The 11955-nt window shown below is 38.7% G+C and overlaps 1 protein-coding gene across 1 annotated transcript; it reads right to left on the bottom strand.

Annotated features, from left to right (window-relative positions):
• Positions 1-868: 868 nt before the first annotated feature.
• Positions 869-9170, bottom strand: LOC105445690. The gene is made up of 5 exons (XM_011681536.2): positions 9092-9170; positions 5080-5253; positions 4648-4731; positions 2444-2677; positions 869-1341 (listed from the first exon to the last, which is right to left on the bottom strand). Exons 2-5 carry the CDS (start codon positions 5218-5220, stop codon positions 1177-1179), a joined length of 624 nt encoding a protein of 207 aa, XP_011679838.1. The 5' UTR covers positions 5221-5253; positions 9092-9170; the 3' UTR covers positions 869-1176.
• Between the last annotated feature and the right edge of the window lie 2785 nt (positions 9171-11955).

The following is an 11955-nucleotide window of genomic DNA, read 5'->3' as shown; positions in this document are numbered from 1 at the left end:
ATATTTACAAGATTAAAAACTTATCTAAACTTTGTGTTTTGAAAACAACCAGTTCCCCATTTTAACACAATAAAACATGGTTCCAAAAAGCAGCAATAAAGGCAATGAATGAATGCCAAGTTATTCATCATGACGTCTGGTGTTTTTTCTAATGCTGTTTATGTCTTATTCCGGTGGATATTTACATACTAATGAAGTCATTATATATTGAGAAAAAACCCTATTAATTATGTGTAGATACGAGGACAAATATCAAGAGAAATTCTTGCTAAGACCCATTTACACTACAAAAGGCGATTTTTTAATATCGTTATAATTATACGTCGATGTTGCGTAGCCATTTTTACCGTAACAATACATTGTCAAAAGTTTTTTCACTATCGTAAAGGAGTTTACCATGTACATGTACTAGGAAAAGAATTAACTAAATCTCGAAAGCAGCCATTAGTATTGCATCTACATTCCAACTTACTAAAACAAAATAAGTAATTTATTTCTATTCTTTCTGTACAAGTTTCTTAATAATATTCTTTTTGTATAGGTATATAACGCATGTAATCTTTATATTTACACTGCTAAGATTCCTAACAGCGCTATTTTTACAGAATCATTTCCGAATAACGCTCTGCGACATTTTGAAATAACAGTTTTCAGAACATATAAAATGAATGTCTAGATATTATGGTTTATTTTATTAATACCCTATTTTCTAGCCATATTATGAAAGCATATTTTATGTCAGTGTAAAGTTTGATTGTTGTTGTTAATGTTTTCTGCCTTCCCTTTTTTTAATAATATTTATTTATCATCAGTCGGTCTCATGGGCTAACTGTATAAAGGGATAAGCACCCCCCCCCCCCCCTCTCCCGCCTTGCATTTCGAATAGAAAACTGGAGACCGCCCATATACCAAAATCATATTAAAAGTTATCTGTATTGTTAATTAACTGAATACAGCTAGCAGTACCATCTTGGGTCTCTGTATGTTGACGTTGCCAATTTGATGCATTATAAGGCCATAGGGGTCCGTCTTACGAAGAGGTGATATTAATCGCAACTTATTTGCGATATATATCAATAGTAATTAGGTGCATAAGAGATGGGAGAACGCAAACTTGCGATTGATGCGCGGACTTGCGATTAATTTGAATCAATTGCAACTTATTTGCCATTGATATCAATAGTAATTAGGTACCTGCGCCATAGGAGAACGCAAACCTGCGCTCGATGTGAGGAACTGGGATTGATGTTGATCAATCATAACTCTTTGTAAGGCGGGGTTTGGAATACCACGAGGAGGAGGCCCCTCATAGTCCATAACGTACGGTCCCTGTGGAGACGACTGGTGAGAAAAGAAAAAGAAGAAAAAAGGGGTTACTTAATATTTTACGAAAACAAAATAGAAAGATAAGGCTCATTGCAAATTGCTGGATCACTGTGGTAAAATAGTGAAGGCTCTCATACAAGAGGATCTTCGGACAAGGTGTCTCCCACATAAAGATGAAGTGTATTACACTCATCACGTCATCATTAAAAAACGCACCGCGGTTTAACGTCGCATATCCAACATTGCTTTAGGGACCGCATTGAAATACACAATTTTCGTAATGTTTTAAATGAATAAATCTTTATTAATTGCCCTGCTATACCAATAATACAGCAGTGAGGGCATTAGTAAGATTACCCATACGGGGTACCTTTGGAACAGTCTAATACGCCCGAGGCGATAGCCGTTGGTGTTTGGACTGTTTTGAAGGTCCCGAGCGTGGGTAATTTTTACTAATGCCCTCACTGATGTGTATTATTTGTTTTATAACATAGTTCTACTAATGACCAGTCATTAGCATTTGATAATGACCGGTCATTATCAAAATTACGTGTCAGGCAAAATAAATGCCTGGTCACGTGTACGCTCTCAATCAATCATTTGATTAGGATCCACGTCACCATCTTACAAAACATATTATTTCATTCACATGTTACAAATAATTGTACTTCAATAGTCAGAATGAGATTTGCATACATTACTTGTTGCTACATAGGACATACATTAGGGCTTGTCCTTCCTTACAACACGTAATATATGTAAAATCGCCTTCTGGCTATTGAAATACAATAATTCGTAATGAGTGAACGAAATAATTTGTAACATGGCACTTAACAAAAAGTTGCGCATGAAATTAGATTACACAATGAAAATGAACGTGCTGACTTTTGATTTCTCGAAAGTCTTTTCGATTGTCCTTTAAAGCCCCACTGCACTACGTATGGGAACTTGCGCCCTCTATATAGCAAACAATGCCTACTCGGTGCCTGTTGGTCCCCATGATCCCCTTTTTCTTATGTCAATTGAGAGCTGATTTGATGAGATAACCACCTGTCAGTGACCTTGCAGGGAGGTCTAATCCCCCTGGCCAAACTAGTACAGATGGGCTTTAATTTACCTGGTGATGCTGTTTCGGGGAACTCGCACAAAACGCGGAGAAGCAGTCAGCAAAGAGGGCGAAGAGGGAGAAGAGACAGATGAGGGTGGCGGCGAGGACGATGGTCGAGAAGGGAACGACCAATGCATCAAAAGAGGTGCTCAGCGACAGCGCCCATGAGAAGAGGGCCAGGATGGTGGCAGACACGATAAAGGCAGTCAGGTTTGCGAAGACAGTACCCAAGTTGAAGTTTGTCTGTGAGAAAGCGATAATAACATTTGAATTATTTGTTTGGTAGAAATTTGTTGATTTTTTTTCTTCTCACTTGAGGATTTAAAAAGAGACCAAATCCTCCAAATCCCTTAATATTTTTCTCCCATACTTTACACACAATTTCCATGTGCAATACTGAATATAATTATCATAGGATAGATAAAACTTGTTTCCAATGCAAGAGGTGTTACGTGTTAAAGGGTCGTAATGTAGCTAATCAGACAATTTAAAAAATCCATTGTCTTGCACAAAGCTATCCTCAAGTCAGGAGCCTATTGTTTTGAGCCGAATTGCAAACGTGGTAAACGAGCAACAGTGCACATTGGCACTGGTGGCAAATGAAAGGTAAAATCGGTATACGTCAACTTTCTGTCTTTGCCTGCAAACAAACTCTGAACAGACCAGCTTCGAAACCAAGCCACGTTTTTCGGATGGTGACGTTAAAAGTCTGTCCCAGGTGTCATTTATCACTTCTGAAATACACGCAAACATGCATACCCACACACACACACACACACACACACAGTAACGTGAATACCCGCATATAATGCTCCCTACAGTTTTTCAACCAAAAACGCATCGCTCTTCTTCTTCTTCTTATTATTCTTCTTCTTCTTCTTCCTTTTCTCCTCTTCTTCTACTTCTTCTTTTCTCCTTCATCTTCCTCTTTTTTTTCTTCTTCGCTTTTTTATTTTTATTTTTCTCCTACTAAAACTGCTTCTTATTGTTATTCTTTTTTTTTTCTTTTTCTTTTTTCTTCGTCTTCTCCTCCTCTTCCGGAGTTTATCAGAAAATTCATCTCAGTTGACAAATGTATTATCCCATAGTATGACCCATAGAGGGCTAGGTACCCCTCCGGGCAGCGTTATTTTTTTATGCGGCACAGATTGGGGCTTTTTTTTAAAAGGGGTCTTGATTTACAGACTAATACTGGTCGTGTGCGTATACTAGACAGTATAAGTAGTAGAGGTCTGTTTTTAATAGTGTTACATGTAATCCACTACCGCATGGAAAATCATTACATCAACAATTAAAATCAAATTGGAAATCTGAAGAGGAGGCAGCACGTCAATAAGGAGAACATCACAATAATTAGTCAATAAAACTTAAACAAAGAGGAATGTTATCTAAACACATAGTTCGCGATGGATATACAAACTTCTTCGCAGCGCTAATGCGCTAGCGAACATGACTAGTCTCACGTACGTGCAGACACTATTCAGAAGGGAAAGAACGTACTTCCCATAGGTTTAACACGCGCCATGCCCCAATCTGTGCCGCATAAAAAAATAACGCCTCCGGGCACACCCACCCCCCCCCCCCCCCCAAACACATCCACACACACACACACCCAAACACATACCGACTCCCACCCATGCACCTCCTCCACTTAACTAGTCTAGTTCTGGACCCTTTATTAGGGACTTATAGATTCTGCAGGACGAGAAGGCGGACTGCCCTTTTAAGGCAATGTGACGTCACTGCCAATGCCTTAAAAGGACGTCACATTGCCTCAAAAGGGCAGTCCACGTTCTCGTCGTGCAGAATCTAAAAGTCCCTTTTTACTTTTTTTATTCGCCGACTATAAGCGTTAAGCCGAGTGGCGCGATCCTTAGTGATGGTAAACTATAAGGGAGTTTACAGATACAATCTGCGCATGGGCAGATAAAGGTCATTTGTACCAAAATTGTAAAACCCACAGAGATGAATACTGGATATGCGCTCATGAAAGTTATGTAACATTATTCATTTATGCTCCAACGGTACATTCTATGATACGCAGGTGGAAGTATTCTTTTCAAGAAGTCAAACAAAAGGTATTCATGAAGCACTTTGGCAGTTATTATTCTAAGATGCTCAAAGTGGAACTTCTCCATGTGTAAAAGATCTGTGGATATTTGGGGTCATTTGTACCATGTGCTATCTGTAAACTCCCTTATTGGTTTACTTACGGCTAAAATGCTATCTTCTGTATTCCTCTTTGTCGAAGGTGTCTCCAGGGCTAGTATGATATTAGCAGCACCGCACATCAATATCTACCAGACAGGAATAAGACAACGATTAGATCTCTCCTTATGCAACATTGTATATATCACAGGATAGAAAGATGTGTACTAAAGGTTTCAGGATTTGTTAAATGTTTTTAATTCAAGATTAATCTATTAATATTTTTCGAATACGAGGAATATGAGAAAGCTCATGAATTATTTTTTCTCAGCTAGAAACTATTGTATATTTACTGTATATATAACTTTTTTGTATTACTTGTAAACATGATCAGTTTTGGTCCTTGGAGCTTTGAATCATGTATATTTATATGTCTTTTTAAACCGAAATAAAATAAAAATAGAAACTGAACCTTCTCTTCCAGACAAAACACTCACAATTAGTGCACCCCACATTGGGGTCCCAACGGCGGCGTTGCCGAAGTTGTTCAATAGGGATGACGTCATGGTGAACATGGCGAGAGTGAGCAATATCTGAACGGCCCCGGTGAAGGCGATAAACCGTCTGCGAAATCCCATCGTTGGTGGCGTCTTGTATTTTCAGGAAAGAAACTGAGGATGACGGACGGATAAACAAAAAGATACACCACGTTAAGCTACGGTCACAAATGCCATTACGAACTGCTACGAACACCGTACGAACGATTTTCAGACAATGGAAATTCGGGAAGACCATGGAAAAACAGGGAGATTCGTACGAATCGTCGTACGAATCTCCCTGTTTTTTCATGGTCTTCCCGAATTTTCATGGTCTGAAAAACGTTTGTACGGCGTATATTACCCCCCCCCCCCCTTATATGGCCATCATAGAAGAGGGTTATGGACCCCCTCCCCCCCCCCCCCGCCCCTTCCCCCCAGTCCACTGTAATAACTTTATAATTTGTCCATAAAGAAATGAATGTACATAACACTTTATAAAAAAAAGAGCTAATTAACTTGTTGACGACTAAATTTTTCTCTCGCTTAATACATGGACCACACGGCTCCAGGAGGGAAAGGGTTAAAAGAAAACTCTAAAATACCTCCGCACAATAGTATCGACTGGATTTTCATTGTCATGTCTTTCTATGCCATCACATTCTAATAATATCGTTATTCTGAACGAAACGTCACGGCTACCGCCAGACGACAAAAGATGAACGAAATGCTTGAGCGAATGCAAATTCAATTTTGACTTTGTAAGGATTAGTGTTTGTTCTGAAATTTCCGAAGGCCACTTCTTATACCCTTTTCACATCTACCAAATATTGCTTAACCCCGGGAAATAGGTGGGGCTAAGGGGGCTCTTAGCCCCACCAATTCCTTCCTTAGCCCCACCAATTACCCGGGGTAATTTTAGCCGGCTTTCTGTTCACATTACGTTTTGCCAAAGTGGGCTAACCCCACAAATAGTACGGGACTATCTGGCCCTGCAAAATAGCAGGGTTAGCCGGGCAATTGCGGGGTTAGCCGGGCAATTGTGGTGCTAAGCTGCGTAGTGTGAATCCGAACCGGGCTAAGGAGAAGCGGGGCTAAGCAACAGCCAATCACAGACAGCGTGGTCGTGTGGTCGTGAATTTGCATTTATCGCGCGCTATGCATGCAGTTCACGTTACGCATGCATGCTCTCTGTATTGACGTTTAGTCTTTTACGAGGCAGAGGTCATTATGAAAAAATCTTTATTATAAAATTGATTTTAAAAAATAGTGAAAGAACATGTAGCTCATAATTTTTTATTGCATTTATCATTATCAGTCATATTTACGTAGGTAAATTTATCAAGTGAATTGGATGAAAAATGGGTAATTGATTTGTATCGGTAAAATAATAAAGGGAAAACGCTTTGCGCAATTTAGCGCGCGGGTTTTTCCCCTTCATTTAGTCGAAAGGCGCATGCGCGGTAGCAAAAGCATTAATATTCATGAGCTATCGAATAGTCCGGGGCTAAGGCGAACGTAGTGTGAATCGCGTGAAATTTCTTAACCCCGGCTAAGCACATAGTCCGGGGTTAAGAAAATAGATGTGAACAGCAAAAAAAATAGTATGGGGTTAAGGATAGTATGGGGTTAAGGATAGTCCGGGGTTAAGAAAAATAGATGTGAAAAGGGTATTAGAATACTAACACTGCTCCATTTGACTGATTGCTTTTTGTACGTACATGATCCTAATGCACTTGTATACAAATGTCCTTATTTCACTGTGCTTTAAATCGTCCCTCTAAACTACGTCTTTCTCTACTGGTACAGTCTTTACATCTACAATTATAGGGACTTTTAAATTTGCAAGACGACATTAACGTGAATTGAATTGAATTGATATCTTTATTCATACACGGTTAAAAAAAGCCCAAACAGTTACAAGACTGATTTCCATTGGGGCCGTGTGAAACAATGTAAATACATCGAATGAACATACAAATGATAATGGTACATCAAATGACATATTTAAAACAAACAAGAAATAATCAAGATTTAGAACGTGGACTGCTACGTGTGACGTCCTTTTAAGGCACACGTAGAAGTCCATGTAAATCTAGAAGTCTCTAATGCCTATTGAAAGGAACCTATAATAGATGCTGCTTAAAAGTATCGGCTTGAACCTATAATATACAAGCACTGCTTTTCAATAGATTCCTCACATTCTACTTGAAGGGTGACTAAATTACAAATTCATGTTGACTTTCGTTGATCTGTAATAATGTATACATCACATATCTTTTGACTTTTTGATATATGATTTATATTTTACATAATTTCTTATATTACTTTTTTTCTATCTGCTACGCTCCATCCCTAAAAAATAACCCACCAAAAGCAAATGACTTCTGTGACATCATCATGCCATTCATTCATCAGTCAGCTAGATGAACAAAAGACATTGGTATGTCCCTTCCCATCAACTGACCACCTGTTCACAATAGCATTGCATATTTTTGTACAATGCCCACTCACAAGATTCATTAAGATTTTAAGCAGTTGCTATATCAGAAATCCCCAAGCAACACCATGGAAAGAAGGCCGGTTTCAATGGGCTATTATATGAAAACAGACAATAAGGTACAAAAGTGAGGACATACCACTGTCAAATCAAAGTCATCTTTGATTATAACAATTATTATAATGATAATAATAACAAGAATAATGACAATAATTGGGTAAACTTATATACATACAGTCAAACCTGTTTTAGTGACAACCTGTAAGGATACATCACCTGTCTACAAAGATCACATTTTTTGTTTCCCTAGAAAATATTTTCGCATTGAAACATGTACTAAAGAAACTTGTACATATATAAAGACAGCCTGCATATAAAGACAAATTTTCTTGTCTCCCTTGCCTGGTCTTGATAGACAAGTTTCAATGTATACGTATGGGACATAATAAGGACGTTCTGTGGCAGGGATTCGAACCTCGTATCTTGTGATCCATAGTCAGTGACTTATCCACTAGATCACAGTACCTTTACAATCAGCTGAAGTTATGTATACGTGTGGGACATTAATGATATGTACCTGTATCTTGCCTGATAGCAGTCTGTCTACAGGATATACTGAATTGTTCTTCTCGGTTTGATTTCATTTTTTTTCTATTTTCTTAATAAATTTTATGACATGCGCATGCATTTCTATTCTGTCGCCTGTTCAAGCTTCCAACCATTGATGACCTAATTACAAATCCCATTCCCTACATCTCTTGGAAACGCAGAGTTAAGACCTCAATCTCTGCTGCAGTCGAGGAAGCTACACAGGAAAGAGCTGCCACCAAGACGTCCCTCGCATTCTGGCATGGAAGAACCATCAACCCAAGGAAACTTTTACCCAAAAGGCCCACCATCAACAATAATCAGACAGGCACTGACCATTAGAGCACAGCTCCTCACATCTACCTACCGAACCAGAACCCGCTTCACCAAAATTAAGAAAGCAACCAACACAAATTGTACCATCGTACATACTGTGGCTGCCTGCTCGATTACTGTCAACCTATTGGAAGACCTTATTGACAGAGTCAGGAGTCAGCAGACCCCTGCGTAATGTCATCGACTCTGGACCAAATACACCACTGCTCACAACCAGGACCCTTCCCATCTGCGCTATTCTCTTTCTTCTATTATAAAGATGACACTTCATTTTCTTTACAGAATTCATGCCCATCGCCTGCACTCCATACCCTCTAACTAAGGATTATATAGCATATTTTCAACACAGTCTACCACTTCGAATGCGATAAACTTGCTGATCTCCGAAAAGTGGAGGGACAACACCAGAGAGAGAGAGATAGCATAATAATCAAACTTTGAATAAAGAGACTGAATATCAGTGTGCATGAGATTAACTTGAATGAATACCTAGGTAAAAACAAATTTGAAACAGGTCTAAAAAAGGAAAACAACTTTTGAAATACTTACAAAGAATAAGTTGATATGCCCCAGCAGCGTGAGATGTTCAGTGCATACGGCGTCACAGAGAAGAGGGATATGATCAACTCGAGGGAGTACGAATTCATACATGGTATTAAATATTCATAAGTTGCCAATTTAACGTTTGCAGTATTTTCAGAGATGTACTTTCCATCAAGAATTAAAACTACAATTGGTCAGATATTGTAGCAAGCTTACGTCATTAGATTGACTGCCGAATCACACATAGGATTATCAAAGTTTGACAAAAATAAGATTGTTAATGAATTTCTTTTTGAAGTAATTTTACATAAATCGTTAAAGGTAAAAATGAATGGTTATCAAATTGGCAACCTCATACGTCACAGAAAAGGTGAAATTGACATGAATGTAACCTTGGATGAAATATTACAATGCAAACTGTTCTGAAAAATACTTTGACGTCAGGTAGCACTTTTGACGGCTCATTAGCCCTCAAGGACCGACCTATTCATGAAAAAAAGTTTGCGTTGAGGTATCTATTACTAGAACTTTTTTTTTAACGCAGAAATAAAATCAATCAAACAAACAATTACTAGAACATACGACCACACCCTGTTGATAGGTGTGGGCAGAGGTAGGTCAACAACAAAACTGTTCTTGTTTTTTTTTACTTTTTTTTTTTTTACATGTTCCTCGCTTTAATCCAGAAATACCTGAAATCATGAAATCATGGGGCTATAAGAAAATTGGAGAAGGAGGGTTCACCATTTTAGGGCGCCACCCCCCCCCTTTTATTTTAACGCAGAAATAAAATCAATCAAACAAACAATTACTAGAACATAAGACCACACTCTGATGATAGATGTGAGCAGAGGTAGGTCAACAATACAATTTATTGTGGGGCTGGGGCTGGGGCTGGGGCTGGGGCTGGGGCTGGGGCTGAGGCTTTGAGGTTCTTGCTTTTGTTTTGTTACATGTTCCTCGCTTCAATCAAGAAATACCTGAAATCATGAAATCATGACGTCACGAAATTATGGGGCTATAAGAAAATTGGAGAGGGAGGGTTTACCATTTTTGTAACTAAACATACTCATGCCTTTTCGCCTGCGTAAATAGTCGGACTTACCTCCGATCGGACCGGGTGAAACCTCCGATACACGTTCACACCGCCACTTACCTCCGGCCTTACGTCGGATGGAAGTTACGACCGGGTGTAAATAGACCTACCTTCGCTGGTGTGGACACGACTTCACAGGGGGGGGGGGTGTCGGTGCACCACCACTGAATAATCCACGCTCAACACGCGACATGCCAAGGAACCAGTCAAGCTTGTCACATTGATTTCAACAAGTTCTATTTGATCAATGATTAAGCGACTTCATAAAAGTATTAGAGGGATTTGAAATGAGGTAGTACAAGGGTGTTTATGAAAATAAGTTTCCAGACCTGTATTTTGCGATTGAGGGGTAAAGTATCTAGTACGGAAATTTTTGGCATGCTTACTTGCCTAGTTAATTCAACATAAATACCACATGTACAACATCTTGTATTTATAAACAATTATATTCTCATCAGTGACTGCATCCTTTTACTCTTTTTCCCTCACTCTTCACTTTCTCTCTCTCTCTCTCTCTGCCATTATATATAATGCTCCCCAGCGAGTGGAGATTGTGCACACAGTGTATGCGGGCAAGCATTGAATCCAATGACCGGGGTAATAGTAAATGTGTAAAGCGCTTAGAGACATTTATATTAAGCGCTATATAAAAGCTAAATATTATTATTTTTATTATAAATATATCTTATCTTCCCTTTCTCATTATATATAAATATATATCTCCTCTATTTCTCTCTTTCTCTCCCTCCCTCTTTAATATTCCTCTCTCTCTCTCTCGCTCTCGTATTTTCTGACTCTCGCTCTCATTATAATAAATGTACAAGTATTTATATATCTTATCTTCTCTATCTTATATGTATATATATATATATATACCCCTCTCTCTCTCTCTCTCTCTCTCTCTCTAATGCAGGTTCTCTTTCTCTGTCTATGTCTGTCTCCCTCTTTCTGCTCGTACCTCTGCCTATCTTTCTTCATCTTTTCTCTATATCTCGCTCCTTTATCTTTCTTTGTGTCTCCCTCTTTCTCTCACTCTCTCTCTCTCCCTCTCTCTCTCCCTCTCTCTCTCTCTCTCTGCTCGCACCTCTGCCTATCTTTCTTTATCTTTTCTCTATATCCCGCTCCTTTATCTCTCTTTGTGTCTCCCTCTTTCTCTCACTCTCTCTCTCTCTCTCTCCCTCCCTCTCTCTCTCTCTCTGCTCGCACCTCTGCCTATCTTTCTTTATCTTTTCTCTATATCTCGCTCCTTTATCTCTCTTTGTGTCTCCCTCTTTCTCTCACCTTCTCTCTCTCTCTCTCCCTCCCTCTCTCTCTCTCTGCTCGCACCTCTGCCTATCTTTCTCTATCTTTTCTCTATTTCCCGCTCCTTTATCTCTCTTTGTGTCTCCCTCTTTCTCTCACCTTCTCTCTCTCTCTCTCTCTCTCTCTCGCTGTTATTTCCCTTTGCCTTTCTCTATCAAAATCTCTTTCTTCGGCTTATATAATAACTCATTGATAAACTGTTTGAAATGTATTACACGATTCATAATAGGACACATAAGGAATTTTATTTAATCTTTCATTAACATGTACCATTAAAAATAAATCAAACTGTAATACTTTTTATAACTTATAACTAAATATAAACTATAGGTACACTCTGCTGTGGATAATGTACGATATAATTTGTATCGACTACAAAATAAACAAGTACTTATCATTGTATTACAAATTATACGGGTCAAAGTACATAAGCAATTTTGTTTAAAATTTTCTTTAGAATATTTACAAGATT

Source organism: Strongylocentrotus purpuratus, unplaced genomic scaffold (genome assembly GCF_000002235.5).
Source record: "Strongylocentrotus purpuratus isolate Spur 01 unplaced genomic scaffold, Spur_5.0 spur5_contig_852, whole genome shotgun sequence".
Taxonomy (NCBI): domain Eukaryota; kingdom Metazoa; phylum Echinodermata; class Echinoidea; order Camarodonta; family Strongylocentrotidae; genus Strongylocentrotus; species Strongylocentrotus purpuratus.
This window is presented reverse-complemented; position numbering and strand designations above follow the sequence as displayed.

Coding starts and splice junctions, on each gene's coding strand:
- LOC105445690 (XM_011681536.2), bottom strand. CDS start 5,220: ATGGGATTTCGCAGACGGTTTATCGCCTTCACCGGGGCCGTTCAGATA. Junction 4,732..5,079: donor CAATGTGGGGTGCACTAATT/GTGAGTGTTTTG, acceptor CCTGTCTGGTAG/ATATTGATGTGCGGTGCTGC. Junction 2,678..4,647: donor CAGAAGATAGCATTTTAGCC/GTAAGTAAACCA, acceptor GCTTTCTCACAG/ACAAACTTCAACTTGGGTAC.